Source organism: Engraulis encrasicolus, chromosome 2, assembly GCF_034702125.1.
Source record: "Engraulis encrasicolus isolate BLACKSEA-1 chromosome 2, IST_EnEncr_1.0, whole genome shotgun sequence".
NCBI lineage: Eukaryota > Metazoa > Chordata > Actinopteri > Clupeiformes > Engraulidae > Engraulis > Engraulis encrasicolus.
The window spans coordinates 23395307-23410722 of record NC_085858.1 but is presented as its reverse complement, the minus strand read 5'-3'; the positions used below and the strand labels follow the sequence as shown (position 1 = coordinate 23410722).

Below are 15416 nucleotides of genomic sequence, written 5' to 3'. Positions count from 1 at the left end.
AACAGCAGAAGTCGGGGGAGGGGGGGTCGGAGGAACACACACCCGTCCTCCTGCCTGAACAGATTTTGTGAGGTGATGTTAGAATGTGTGTGTATGGATTGTATGGTATTGCGCTGTGTGTGTGTGTGTGTGTGTGTGTGTGTGTGTGTGTGTGTGTGTGTGTGTGTGTGTGGAACATTCATCATGTCATTTGACACATTAGCCACTGCCATTCCAATATAGGGCCATGTAGCCAAAGCCATCTCTGGGATCGCTGGTGCTTACAGTCCGTTGCCTATATGGTTTACTGCAGACTGCTGAGCTATTACAGGAGCTAACCCCCCATCACAGGAACTAACCCCCCATCACAGGAACTAACCCCCCACCACAGGAACTAACCCCCATCACAGGAACTAACCCCCCATCATAGGAACTAACCTCCCATTATAGGAACTAACCCCCCATCATAGGAACTAGCCCCCATCACAGTTATCTCACGGCACATTGTCAACTGCTCAAAATGTTCGATAAATGACGCATTTCATCCCTAATGTGTTTTACAATTCAAATACACACTATGCACTCACAGTTATGCATCCAGGTAAAGCAAGTCAAGACCGTTTTTAAAGTGGAATTTGTACCTTAGATGATTCATAAATGACTTTTATTTCATTTAATTTATTTAATTATCTATTTATTAGAGTAGCATTCCTAATTATTTTTTAGATGAAAGGGAGTGTCTGAAAATGTAAATGTGTATTGTCTCACCTGTCTTATGTGTCTTTTACACTTACAGAAGACAAGTTTCCATACTTGCGGACAATAAAGATGCGGACTTGCGGACAATTAAGTATTTTGACTTCCCCTCCCCCTCCCCGAACTTAGGAACCGAATGGCGCATGACCACTAAAGTTGGAGGAAATGAAAAGTTGTATAACGTCATTATGTAGTCATTACCTGATTTTATTGCCCAAAATGTCACCTTAATGTATTTTACATCTAACTTGGGTAATGCACATCAATTTTAGTTAGCCTATTATGTTTATCAGACCACTTCAAAGGTTCACAAGGGTGTCTGACACTGAAAATGTCACACAAGACAATGACACAGACACACAAGCAATGAAAAATTTAGGTGAAATGTGCATTGGTAAAAATAAAAGTATAGCTATTTTAATTTAAATGCGATTACGTCATCAAATTAGCATAAATTAGCATAAATTAATGACAATGAAGCTAATATTATATTAGTTAAAGTCATGCTAATCTAATGGAATAACTATACCATAAAATGTAATAAGGAGGGTACACTGATGAGACTTAAATCAGTGATTTTTGGTCAGGCGTACCTGCCAGAAAACCATTGCCAAGGCAACAACAAAAATGATAAACCTAATCTTTTGGTATCACATTGTAGCCAACTTCATTTTAGGAAAAGTCACCAAGTTCCGTAGTCATAACTTAAGTCATTCAGGAGTTATACGACATCAAAGTTGGTGCGGGCACTTACAAAACATAGAAAACACTAGAAGCACTCAGAGAGCGCATACCTCCGCCAAGGAAGCTGCTGGATAGAACATTTGACTATGATACACCCTGTCTTTCTGCCTTCGTTTTGTGGATTTCCCGCAACTCAATTTCTGGTCACTAGGGGTGTCCAGATTTATAGGCCAGAAATGGTGAAAAATCTTTTAAAAAGGTTCTGGTTCCGGTTCTTGCTCCGGATCACCACCAGACTTTAATCACTTGTTCCTTGGGTCATTACTAACAATTCCACAAAGTTTCAGCCAAATCCGTTTGCAAGTTTTTGAGCTTTCCTGCTGGCAGACAAACAGACAGACAAACAGACAAACCAACGCGACCGAAAACATCACCTCCTTGGCGGAGGTAATAATCAGATACCAAAAACACTTTCAGGACTGAGTCCTATTATGTCATTATTGTCATCATCATCATCATCATCATCATCATCATCTTTATTTTTAACATTAATTGGGATCTATTGAATCTCATATACCAAAGTAAGTCTTGACATATGTTCAATGCCTATATATTATATTTATTGAGTGGTTGCATATTTTATGGCCTGTGTGTGTGTGTGTGTGTGTGTGTGTGTGTGTGTGTGTGTGTGTGTGTGTGTGTGTGTGTGTGTGTGTGTGTGTGTGTGTGTATAGACATAAGGGTATATCAGTTCTGTGGTTGATCTCTGTGTGTCAGTTGAGGTTGTTCATTTTAGACTTTGGATAAAATCACCCTATGCAGGCCTTGTGGGAAGTTCCACTAATTTTAATTTCATTAGTTCACTCTCTGAAATTTGGATTAAGCATGTATGCTGCATACATCTTCGTTCTTGCTAGAGAATGGACTTCTCGTGATCGTGCCGTTCTCGCAGGAGAGTGGCATTCTCAAGCTCGGGAGTACGGGGCGCCGCTGCGCCCACAGATATGTGCGAACTCTGAGCAGACACCCCCCGGCAGATGATGGTCGGAGAGCAATGGAGCGAGGTGAACTGGAAGGAAGCTAGGGCAAGACACCTGATGAATCAATCTAACAGCGGCGGAAGGGAGGCGAAAGGGGAGGTGGTGGGTGAAACACAATTTCTGACTGGATACAGGTGAGCGGAGAATAAATGGTGTATAGTTAATATAGTTAAGGGGCGTTCCAAATTCCAGTGCGCTGAAATTCCACCAAATGATGGCAGAGCGGAGAATGAGATGCTGCTAGTTAAATAGGCATGCCTATCTTTTCGCGCAGAATTTAGGCGAATGACAGTTGAGTGGAGAACAGAATGCAGGTGGAAAATTTGGCATGCCAAATTTCATTACGCTTCTCTTGAACTTTCGGTTTTAACAAAACGTGCATTTATATACAGTACAGGCTAAAAGTATGGACTCATCTTCTCATTTATGCATTCTCTTTATTTTCGTGGATTTTCATTGTGTATTTGTATGCAGGGCATCAAAACTGTGCTTGAACAAATGGAGAATTACGTGCGTATCAAAAAACATCATTCTAGCTGTTGTCCAAAAGCAATATCAGCTGTCTATCCACCTGACGTCAAAACGGCACTACTGATGGCCCCACACCTTTCAATAAGCTTATTTTTGTCTATTTTCAAATAAAAATGCCCAGTCAATCCTAATTGAACATTAAAGTCCTCCAATAACTCACTAGAATTGTAGAACTAGAATTTTGAGACCTAAAACCTCAATGTAAACACTTGCCAATACAAGCATTTTACAGACATTTTCTTGATCTGATATTGAGTCATAGACAGTTACTTGGAGAGGTCAAACCTGTGTTGGAGGGAATCTGTGGCAGCTTTCAGTAAGCTTTCAGTTTTACTTTTACTTTTTGTATCACTGTTTCACCTGTTGACGTCACTGTTTGGCATTATTTGAAATTTTTAAGAGGGCTTGCAGAGCAAGGCCCGATTCTAGTAATCTCTAAGTACGTTTATGCTTGCTTGCTTGCTTTGTTGCTTTCTTGTGCAGGGCAGTAAAAATAGAAAATGGATCTCCTCCTAGGCCTTTCGAGATAGAGACACCGTTCCAACATTAAAACGACCGGCTCGGCTTGGAGATCATCTGTTCTGATATAGCGTGTCCGTGTCTCTTGCCATTTTTCCGTTTTTGGCGATTTTGTGCAAGTTTGGGTCCACATTGAAAACAATGGTAGAACCTTCGTGCCAGGCATGGCAGCCCTCTAGGTATCAGAGTGCAGGAAGCTTATTTTGCTCATAAAACATCAACACTTTCACCAAGAAGTTTAGTTGACGCGTTGTTAGCGAGCTCTATGAGATGTCTCCAAACTGTCAAAGTCTCATGTCCCAACTCCCATTACTTTTTAAATGGCAGGTGTGAAAAATTTAAAAAATCTCATAATTATGAGATGATTATCTCGTAATTACGAGACAATTATGAAGTGAATGCAATGAGCTTTCGTGAAAAGGACCTTGGGGATCACATTTACTATTTTCCAAGGGAGGTGGTGACTCCATTCATTGTACGCTTATCATGCCATGTTCGTTTTTAATCGTCTTTTATTTGGCATTTCACATAGCAGCTTAGATTCAATAAACAATTGAGCTGGCATGGCAGAAACTACATGGCGCAGCATTGCATACTCAGAGGGCACTGATGGAAGGGAAAAAAGAGACACAAAAATACAGATTGCAAACAAGAAAAACAACCAGCTACACATCACTGAGTAAAAGTACATTTGCTGAGCATGTAGAACCCTTTATTAGGCAAAGAACACATTGCATGAAAATTGATTAGGTGTTTCGCCATAATGCCTACAATTTCACATGTTTAATCCCTGGCGAGGACAGGAGGACGGACTAAAAAAAACAAAAAATCATAAGCGAAGACCCATATCAGTTTTCTCAGACTGGACATCTTGACTTGAATGCTACTAATAAAAGAGAGGTTGAATTGTCAAAGTGAACTGCATAAAATATTGTCCAAATAAAGCTAACGTCCATTGGCACCTCTCATTCAATAACAAGTCGATTACCTTTTAGTAGGTTGAATTCTTGTAGATCTCAGGTTTTCCACTGTTAACATAACACACACCATGTTATGCTTGTGTGGTTGCCATGCCAGTAAATTAAATATCCATTTCATTGTTTTGACAGAAACAGAAGAGAAATGTCCATTTCCATTTAAAAATAAAAGCAAAACAGTTTTCGCATTTGTATTTCATATCCATATTTTTGCGTTGATCATGTAGTGATAAAACAAGATTTCTCTCTCTCACGAGAGAAACATCCACAATAAAGCTCATGGGGATTAACAGATCAGAGGGAAATAAAAAAAAAATTACAGAGTAGAAAAATAGGTGGTAAAAAAACACAATAGAGACACATGTGCACTTAAACATATTCTTTAAAAAAAAAAATCTTATCTGAGACCGACAGACATGATCACTTCTGTAGGGCTGTGATAATTAAGCAGGAACACACTCCTGCCCGTTTTTTTTTAAACCATAAGACACTTTCACCCAAAAAGTCAGACAACATACAAACAAAACATTGTGAAATTCACTGTGAATCAAATCCGTTCTCATTTCCACCCCCCCCCCTCCCATAAGGCACAGTCATCGTTTAAAACAGTTAGAATCAAACCATTGGTATTTCCTCTGCAAAAATATACATCTGACAGTGAGAACTCCTTGAACCCTTAAAACAACATTGCACAACAATAAGAGAAATAATAATATAATAAACAATAATAATAACAATAGAACAAAAAATCAATTGCCGTCACGTCTCTGACAAAAAAATTTAATACACATTGTCCACTCCTGTTGACGTGAACTCCCGTCAGTCTCAGTAGAACCTTCTATTAGATCAAATGTCCTCACCACACCCGAAACGACACTCCTTGACCTTTCAACGCGTCTCATTGGATCCGAGTCAAGGCACTTTTGCGGGGGTGTGATTTGAAAAGGGGGAGGCATTTCAGGCTGCCATCACTGCCACTGTTGCCACTGCTGCCACTGCTCCACCTACAGGCACGTCCTGGGCACTGCAGGCCCAGTCCACACCAGAAAAGGCAGAGCCGAGTGGGGCGAGTAAGACAAGACAAGACAAGGCAAGGCTAAGGCAGGGAAGGGAAAGACCAGCCTGCTTCCTGGAATGTGTCTACCGACGACCACCGTCAAAATATGACCCATCACCCTGCCTGGCACCAGTCACTCCGCGCTGCCTTGCTGTGTGGGGTCCGTGGGTGCAGGAGGGGGGCTCTCTGCAGTGGCTGGGGGGTCAGGAGAAGCAGGAGCCTCTACAGCCCCTGTGGGAGTCACTGCACTGGGCGGCTCTGGGTCTGTTGGCTGTGGCGCGGCAGTACTGGACAGTTGGTCAGATTGGTGGGAGTCAGTGCATGGGGCTGTGCCTGTGCCTGTGCCTGTGCCTGTGCCTGTGCCTGTGCCTGTGCCTGTGGAGGTGGGTGGGGGTTGCGTGAGGGGATCTGGCGATAGCGAGAGTGCGCTAGTGGGGGGTTGTGGGTGAGCGTGTGGGGCTGGGCCTGGGCCTGGGCCTGGGGCTGGGGCTGAACCTGGGGCTGAGGCTGGGGCTGGGGCTGGGGCTGGGGGTGTAGTCCGGGGCAGGAGCAGCTCTGTGGGGTGGTAGTAAGGCAGGAAGGGGCGCTCCAGGGCGCAGAGGCGCATGGCCTGGTGGGTGTGCGTCAGCAGCGAGGGGAAGCGGGACGTGAAGTAGGCCACAAACTCGTCCGGCACCGAGCCCAGCGTCTCCTGCACCTCCGGGGGCAACTCCCTGTAGTGGTGCTTCTGCAGAGCACAGAAACACGCAGGAAAACGCGTTGACATTACATTTATATTTTGTATTCAATGTAATTAAGAATTGGTTAGCAAAAGTACAACAGAAGGACACCATCATATTATTCATATTATTCTAGCCAAGGATATGGTGGTGTACTTTTTTAAATTAACCATTAGATGCATACAATCAGAAGATGACCCTGATGATTTATTTTTGCAAAAGCTTTTGAATTATAACCAAGTTATGACTAATGAGCTTTGTGGACATGTTTCATCATTTCCAATTTTACACCACAACCCTGCTGACTGTGGGAATCTATGGAATCTCAAAAGAAAGGTTGATCCTCATATACTCTGACTATTAAGTACAGTGTATAATGCCTTTTACCTCACACGTTCAGGGGTGAGTTTCTCGAAAGCATCGTTGCTAACCAGTTAGTAACTTAGTAGGTTGCCAATGGAAAATTGCATCGCAACCAAGTAAACTGCTAACTTAGTTAGCAACAATACTTTGGAGAAACGCAACAAAGTTCAGTCTTGTGTATAAACAACTTAAAAATATGACCAACAGTGACTTTAATCCTTTACCTTATTTCTCATGGCACGCATAAGATCCCTTACTGATCCTCCTTTATACGAACGGAATTTTCGGAGGTCTGGAAGCAAAAGAACAAAATATACAAAGTTTACCAAAAAAACTGCAAAAAAAAGACTGTGTGAATCGCACATTTCTTTTAAAAAAAGGAACTGTTAAAAAACTTGTTTGACATGCCTGTCTGCGTCACATGTCTAGTGCCAGCGAGTGTGCTGCAAATACAATTGGCCCATGGGGACAAATAAAGTTCTAATTAACTGAAGTTTTAACTAAGACTATTCTTGAGCCTTCTCAGAGCAACACAGAACAAATACACCAACCCCCAATTTACTAAAACTTCAATCCATCCATACAGAATAACAACTTTTGACACAACCCATCTGCATATCCTTTAGATCAGGTTGTCACATTTGCCACATGAAAAGTATATGAGAAGCAACACAACACACAGACCTTCCTGGTTTGCGTTTGCATTGAAACCGATGAGATGAAATAAGATCACATGTATGGATGGTGTGTGTGTGTGTGTGTGTGTGTGTGTGTGTGTGTGTGTGTGTGTGTGTGTGTGTGTGTGTGTGTGTGTGTGTGTGTGTGTGTGTGTGTGTGTGTATGTAACATTCAGGGGTGATAGTGAAAAAAAATCCTGAGCCTGAACTTTTTTCCTGGTCGGGGAGGGGGGGCCGGGGGACGACGGGACATACTGCATATGAGACGTAATGTAGGCCTTATTATTATTCAAACACATTATTCAAACATTTAAGATAATGTTTTCATTTTTGCATTATTTCTATAGTGTTATTCACGAAAACACAGATCATTTCCCTGTTGGTAGGCTACAGCACTTGGCTGAAAGAAACTGACCACCACGTTCAATTCTAGCTGTAAAAACGAATACCAACGTATGCAGTTAGAAATGCATTCTAGGCTTGTGATGTTGCACTAAAGTTATTGAGGTGGGTATTGAACCAATGCAACATTTCAACACCAGAATGCATTTCTGAAAACATGGTGCATATTTTACCACATTGAATTAACTGAAAGCTACATATGTAGCAGCCATACCAAGACAGGTCAGTAGGAGGCAATACTACTCCAAAGTACAGTAACTACACTCTGTCCAAAATAGAGGAGGTGATTACCAATTAATTGAGCAATACTTTTAAATGACATGACATTTGTTGCAAGCTGATAAGTTTCATTTTCATTGGGACATTGCTCATATAACTTGTATAGGCTACTGGACATACGTTTAGATAGCCTAGGCCTACTCGTGGCCCCATGGTCTACCTATAACCACAGATTGTTTAAGGGCTGTGCTATAACCCCTGCCTTTCCGTTGTAGGGAAACGCCCTTTAATTACCGGTACATGATATTTAGGGCACAAGCGCATGATTGGCTACATGCAGGCCCACGTTCACATCGCATATTTCGACTCCACGGATGACAGAACCAGTGGTTATTACGGACAGGACAGTATATATAGCCTGTGTGACTACTGCGCGACTTTCGCATTGGGCTGTAGTCAATTAAAATACATGAAAATCACTCACGTGTACACACGCCCATTACAATGTACGAGTTGAAAAGATAACAGAAAGCAACAAAAACAAAGACAGGACCGAATTAAGCTACATTAAAATAGCACAGGGCGTGAAGATAAGATGAACATTCACTGCATGTCTAAGTGACACCGTGGTGGCCACATGAACGCAAGCCAAGTATTTGAAGTTCATGAGAGTCTGATATTGACAATTGCCCCCTGCCCGAGATAGGGTGGCCATCGGTCCGTCTTTACGACCTGTTCACGACGTCCGCGTGTCCCTCTCTTTGTCTTTCCTTTCCTCCTAGCCTTTTGCTTATGGCCTCGAGATGCGAGGCAACGTCATTGACGCAAACTAGACCTTGACCGTCGGTCGCGTTTCCGATATCTGCGGCCGCCATGTTACTCCAGATATAACCCTAGCGAATTAACTGTATTGCTGTCGCCTTATGTCGGGGAAATCTCCGTGCAATAGCCCTATATGAAGTTCATTAACTGACTGTATGAAAGTTGAATAAGGTAACTATATTATTGTCTACTGTCTGTTTCCTATTTTTTCCTGCACTGGTGGGAACGCAGTGCAACTAAGTTTGTCCGCTAAATGCCTTTACAACGATACGAGGGTTCTCACAACTTTACAAACAGGGTAAAGAAACGTCTTTCTGCACGGGCGCTGCCTGTATTTTGAGCTCCATCCAGCGTCTGCATGAAAAAAAAGGTTGACAGAAGCGGTTTGCCTCCCTTAAAACATCGCTGATAAACAGACTTCTGACCAAGTTTGAGTAAAGTAAATCAAATTAATTGTTGGCTATTAGGCCTACGAATGCATGACTACCCAAAATAGGCCTACATTAAAAAAAAATAAAAAAATTAAATAGCCTACACAGAAAACAACGGAAGGATTTGTCTATCGTAACCTGCCGTCTCTGATACAATATAGTGGTACTGATGAATCCTTTATCGGAGTGAGGTAATGAAATGCGAAAATCCTTCCCCAAAAAATATTGTTATACTAGTAAAACTGCTGTTGGCAGCTGAGTTAGTCTGAGGTAAGATGGTAGCGCTGTTCCCTGATTTCTGCCTACAGTTTAGAATGCCAACTTCACTGTTTTCTCCACGGAGGCGGGGATTCGGCAAGTCGAAGCAATGGGTGCGCGCGAGGACGCTAGGTTAGAAAGTTAAGGGGCGGGGTTGTCCGGCCGAAGTCCGGACAGCTGGTCACCCTACACAGTGGGCAAATTAATAACTAAATGGCCTTACCTTCAAACGTTTTCTTGATCACAGAATTTCACTAGTATTCCACTGACATCCACACGGTTCAACACACCCATCACAACTAGCAAGCCATGTGGATTTGTGCTAACAATAGTTGCTAATTTTTATCGGAATCCAAATGGTCTAGACTTGGCCTATAGTACTTTCTTACGTTTCTTCAGTATAACGAGATGCCATTTTTGGATTTGCCTCCGTAGACAGTGAAAATATCTGAGAAGGGTAACCAGTAGGGGCCTAGAACTCTCTTTACTGTGCATACTGACAGCCAATCTACTTCTCCTTTCACTAGAACTAGAAGACTGCCGCCAGTGATGTGGTGAGTGACTCAAGAGCAAGACGTAACAAATTGATACATTTTTCAGTAAGATGTCGGGATGGTACAATTATGGGCTGCTGCTCATTTGGGTTCCTTTCGCGTCTCTTACAACAGGCTGTTGCGCGCTCATTTATTTTCACCATACATTAATGAAGGCCTACGCGATAGTTTATTATTTTATTAATTTTGGGGAAATTATTATTTTATTTTTTTCTACAGCCACGCTAGGCCGGATTTCCGGCGCGGCGCCGGACTGCTATCACCCCTGAACATTAGTAGTAGTGGTGATGGTAGCCCATTTCTAAATAATCTGCAAAGGCACTGTGATGTATTCTCTGCTTATTAGTCATGGGATAAGATTGCATGAACGGTTGTGTACGGCAACGGCAACAGCAACAGCACAACACCAGTTACCCAGTTACCCAGGGCGCTAATTAGTGGCGAGCCTGAATGAAGATGGGAGTACCTGACCTGTCTACAAAGAGACTGTGATGTGTTACACATTTCGGCGTCCTGACTTTCTTAGCGTCACACTCTGTGACACGCGAAAAGCGTCTGTGTAATAATGATAATAATAATAATAAAAAAGTTGATGCATGGTGCGACCATTTCTTACTTTTCAGTTTTGCATCATTTTGGTCAGCACCCCAGAGAGAAAAATGGGTTTGGGTGAGGCCTGATCCAATCTTTATGAGCTTTAAGCAGTAACAGGACAATATTAGCATCCTATGGAGATGACTCTGATCGGTCTGCAAAGACACTGTGGTGTGTGTGTGTGTGTGTGTGTGTGTGTGTGTGTGTGTGTGTGTGTGTGTGTGTGTGTGTGTGTGTGTGTGTGTGTACACTGTATGTAATTGTGAGTCGTTTTGGATAAAAGGTCAGCTAAGTGTAATATAATGTAACGTAATGTGTGACAGTAACAGTAGTGCCCAATGGAGATGAGAGTCTGGGTAAAAGCATCACGCAAGTGTAATGTAATGTAATGTAATGTAGTGCAATGTACAACAGTAACAGTAGTGCCCTATGGAGATGAGAGTCTGACCTGTTTGCAAAGGCACTGTGATGTGTTCTCTCCAGTCTCCCTTGACGACAGCCCGCCCTCCGCGCTCCAACTGTCGCACGATTGGTCCGTCCAGCGGCTCCTTTTCGATCCGGTCACTCACGTCCTGCCACACCAGGAAGACAACATCAGCAGATGGAGAAATAATACAGCAACGCACTACTTTGTCACATACACTAGACTGTGTTGAGGGCTCTATATTCACCTTTTCATCACAAGCCAAAACCACTAGTAGATCTTATAGTAAATCTTATAAGCCAAATACACACACACACACACACACACACACACACACACACACACACACACACACACACACACACACACACACACACACACACACACACACACACACACACACACACACACACACACACACACACACACACACACACGGGTCAAAGTGACTTGCAAGTTTTCTACCAGCAAAAACTTCAAATTTCACCAACATTTGGTTGGTTGGCTGGTGTTGTCTGAATTAAGAGCCCTGACAATATTACCAACTGTGTTTGCTTACCTGTCTAGACTCACATATTAACTTAAAAGTGTTCTCATTCCTTATCCATAGGGTTCAATACCATGTCGGTCCACCTTTTGCAACTATTAAAGCTTCACTCAAAGTGATTTGGACACCTGATTCTGATCATTTGGATATACATTTTAGTGTACATGGACATAAACATCAACATTTGAAATATTTTGAGCACTTTCCAAACTACAATCCATTTTGGATAGTGAGTGTGTGTGTGTGTGTGTGTGTGTGTGTGTGTGTGTGTGTGTGTGTGTGTGTGTGTGTGTGTGTGTGTGTGTGTGTGTGTGTGTGTGTGTGTGTGTGTGTGTGTGTGTCTGAGACAATGATCGCGGAGGGTGGGTATGAAATGTTGACCTTTGGTAGACAATAGTTGCAGGAATGCAGTACTGCAAGATTTGAGCGTGTGTGTGTATATGTGTGTGTGTGTGTGTGTGTGTGTGTGTGTGTGTGTGTGTGTGTGTGTGTGTGTGTGTGTGTGTGTGTGTGTGTGTGTGTGTGTGTGTGTGTCCATGCTGCCAGTGCTGGTGGAGATGAGAGGTCAGACCTGGAAGAAGTGCAGCTGTTTCTCCAGGCTCCAGAAGAAGGGGTGCTTGAGGACACGCTCCGCCAGGGGGCGCTGCTGCGGCTCCAGACTCAGCATCTGCTGGATCAGCTCCCGCGCCACAATGTCCTCTGGGAACGGGGAGTATTATGTTGTTAGTATTATGATCATGAGAATCATTATTATGACAAGATGGCAGCCAGGTTCTCTACGTAGAGAATCTCCACATAGAGGATCTAATAAAGACTGATGAATTCGAAATGTAATCCAGCCATGAAATATATATATATTTTTAAAAACGGTAACGCTTTATAATAAGGTTCTTCTAATAAGCATTTATAGTCACTAGTAAGCAGGTAGTAATACCCTTACAAGTGCCCAATAACATGCTTATTAACTTTGTTAACATGCTTATAAACGTTGTTAACATCTGATGAGTAACTTTATTTGAGTAAAAGCATGAAAATCGGTACACATGGCAGCCATCTTGAAAATTTAGTTTTTTTTCGTGACGCCTCCATATCTAGTCAGCATATCAAGATGGATATGTGTACCGATGTAAATAATACGACTAAAACAATAAACCACTATAAACACATAATAAGCAGCTTATAAGATTCAAGATTCAAGATTCAAGATTCAAGATTCAAGATTTTTATTTGTCACATGCTTCCTTGTGCAAGCACAATTGGCAGTGAAATGGGGATTGCAACTGCTCTGTGCTGTGTTGGATGGTAAAAAATAAAAATAATAAAATAAAATAAATTAAAATAAAAAATAATTAAAAATAGTTATTGTCTTAATTCAAAAAGCGGATGGCTTGAGGAAAAAAACTCTTACGCAGTCTCTCTGTTCTACATCTTATGGAACGTAGTCGTTTCCCTGAGGGCAGCCTTTCAAACATGGAGTGACTAGGATGGAATGTGTCTTTCATAATCCTTTGTGCTCGTGTCTTTGTCCTTCTTGCATATACATCTTGCAGCCCTGGAAGGATGGCGCCAGTGATTTTTTCTGCAGCATGCACTACTCGGTGCAGGGCTATCTTGTCCTGAGCTGTGCAGTTGCCATACCATGTTGTAATGCTTCCTGTAATTACTGACTCAATTGTGGCAGAATAGAAGGACTTCTGCATGTCTGATGGAATTCTGAACTTCCTTAGTCTCCTGAGGTGGTACAGACGCTGCCTGGCCTTTTTCACTACGGTGGTGATGTGAGGTGACCAAGACAGATCTTCAGAAATGTTGACGCCTAGATACTTGAAACAGCTCACTCTTTCCACAGGGGTACCAGAGATTTCCAGTTGAGCATAGTTCTTCTGATCTTTTCCTCTTCTGTAGTCCACCACAAGTTCTTTGGTTTTGGTGACGTTGAGCTCTAAACTGTTCTCTGCACACCAGGATGACAACATCTCAACCTCATTTAGGTAGGCTGTTTCATCGTTGTTGGAGATGAGTCCTACCACCACTGTGTCATCCGCAAATTTCACGATAAGATGTTAACAAAGTTAATAAGCATGTTATTGGGCACTTGTAAGGGTATTACTACCTGCTTACTAGTGACTATAAACGCTTATTAGAAGAACCTTATCATAAAGCGTTAGCAAAAAAAAACTACAAAAGGATTTGAAGTGTGCAGACTCCTCACGAAAATTACAGTCAGCCTTTGTCCTGCACCTTTCCCTGGGCTGCGCACAATCTGCACTGGATGTTGCACTGTGACTAAGGACTGAGAGTCCGAAACGTTGTGCCATTAAAGGGACACTGTGCAGGAAATGGTCAAAAAAGGTACTGCAACTATGCTGCTCGTTGAAACTGGGCTGCCTATTGCCAAATTTGATCTTTACATGAAAGTTTAGTGAGTAATAAACAAATTATTTCTAGTATGGTCCAAGTACAGTCATTTTTTCAGCTGAAAATGGCTATTTTTGGAAATTCAAAATGGCGGACCATGGAGAAGATCCCCCTTTTCATGTATGAAAAGTGTAATTTTTCCAGTCATAATGAATACTTAGAATTTGATGGTGGTGGTGGTAAGTATTCATGAAAAAGGTAACATTAGTGAATGGGCAGCATGAATTCTGAAAATAAACAACTAAAAATCTCACACAGTGTCCCTTTAAACTTTGTCTGGGAGCACCGAACAGTCGTTGCGGACCTATATTTTCCTTTCATGTTCACAATCTTCAACTTCAACAAAACAACAAGATGGCTGCCATGGTTTTCCTCCGTACCGTGTCGGTCGGGCTGCAGGTGCTCCAGGCTGTAGCTGCCCTGCAGGATGTTGGCCTGCCTCTGCAGGGACTTGCCGAAGGGGTGGCTGCCCTGCGACACCACGTAGTAGAAGACGCAGCCGGCAGAGAAGATGTCCACCGTGCACGTCTGTGGAGCGCAGAGAAACGCACATTTAATTACATGCAAGTATGCGGACATGTTGACAGGTTACACGTATGCAGAATTTTTTAAAATCGGATTTTAAAAATATATGTTCCTGACCTCCTCACATTCCACTCTGTTTGCCTACCAGGTTGTGGTTTTAATTAGAAAGTAATTTTATGAATTGTATTATTTTATTCTGCTGGTTTTCTAGGCACATGCTCTGCTGCGATGGCATCCCTGGTGGTGAGAACGAATTTCCCCTTGGGGACAATTAAGTCTATCTATGTATCTATGTATCTAGTTATCTACCTATGTATCTACCTACCTACCTACCTACCTATGTATCTACCTACCTACCTACCTACCTATCTATCCCAGGTGTATCACTTAAATATATATTTTTCATCATGTCCCTGGCCAACTGTGTTCACAAACCGGGTTGAGCTTGCAGTCTTCGCTGAGGACCTCTGGGGCGATCCATCCCTCGGTGCCCGGCACGCCGGAGCGCCGGCTGAAGCTGTGACGGCCCGCCGCCAGCTTCTTGCACAGGCCAAAGTCGGAGATCATGGCCCGCACGCGCCCGTGGGCGTTGGGCATGGACACCAGGATGTTGTGCGGCTTCAGGTCTCTGTGCACTGTGGGTGGAAGGAGATCAGGACGGGGGAGCAGAGAATAGGTTTTACCCAGAGCCATGGAAGCAAGAGTTACGCTAATCCTATTGACTTCCGCGTTCCATTTTTCTTTAACAGAGATTGCGGCTCATGGAGTCTTTGACATACAGATCGCCATTGACATACGTAGTTCCAAAATAGTTGCAAGAAGTGAGCGTGGAACACAGAAAATGCAGTAAAGGTGGGGCTGGGCAATATGACGATATATATCGTTATCGTGATTTAAAAGTGTATATCGTGACCTTTCTC

At 42.7% G+C, this 15416-nt stretch overlaps 1 protein-coding gene across 1 annotated transcript in view; it reads right to left on the bottom strand.

Moving 5' to 3' along the window:
* Nucleotides 1–4003: 4003 nt before the first annotated feature.
* LOC134435209 (serine/threonine-protein kinase/endoribonuclease IRE1-like) overlaps nt 4004–15416 on the bottom strand; it is a 48598-nt gene continuing 37185 nt past the window's right edge. The window contains exons 18-23 of the mRNA XM_063184078.1: nt 14932–15131; nt 14352–14499; nt 12125–12252; nt 11031–11154; nt 6850–6917; nt 4004–6270 (exon numbers count right to left, since the gene is read on the bottom strand). Coding sequence (XP_063040148.1) covers nt 5677–6270; nt 6850–6917; nt 11031–11154; nt 12125–12252; nt 14352–14499; nt 14932–15131 — 1262 coding nt within the window. The 3' untranslated portion in view covers nt 4004–5676. The remainder of the gene's footprint in view (nt 6271–6849; nt 6918–11030; nt 11155–12124; nt 12253–14351; nt 14500–14931; nt 15132–15416) is intronic.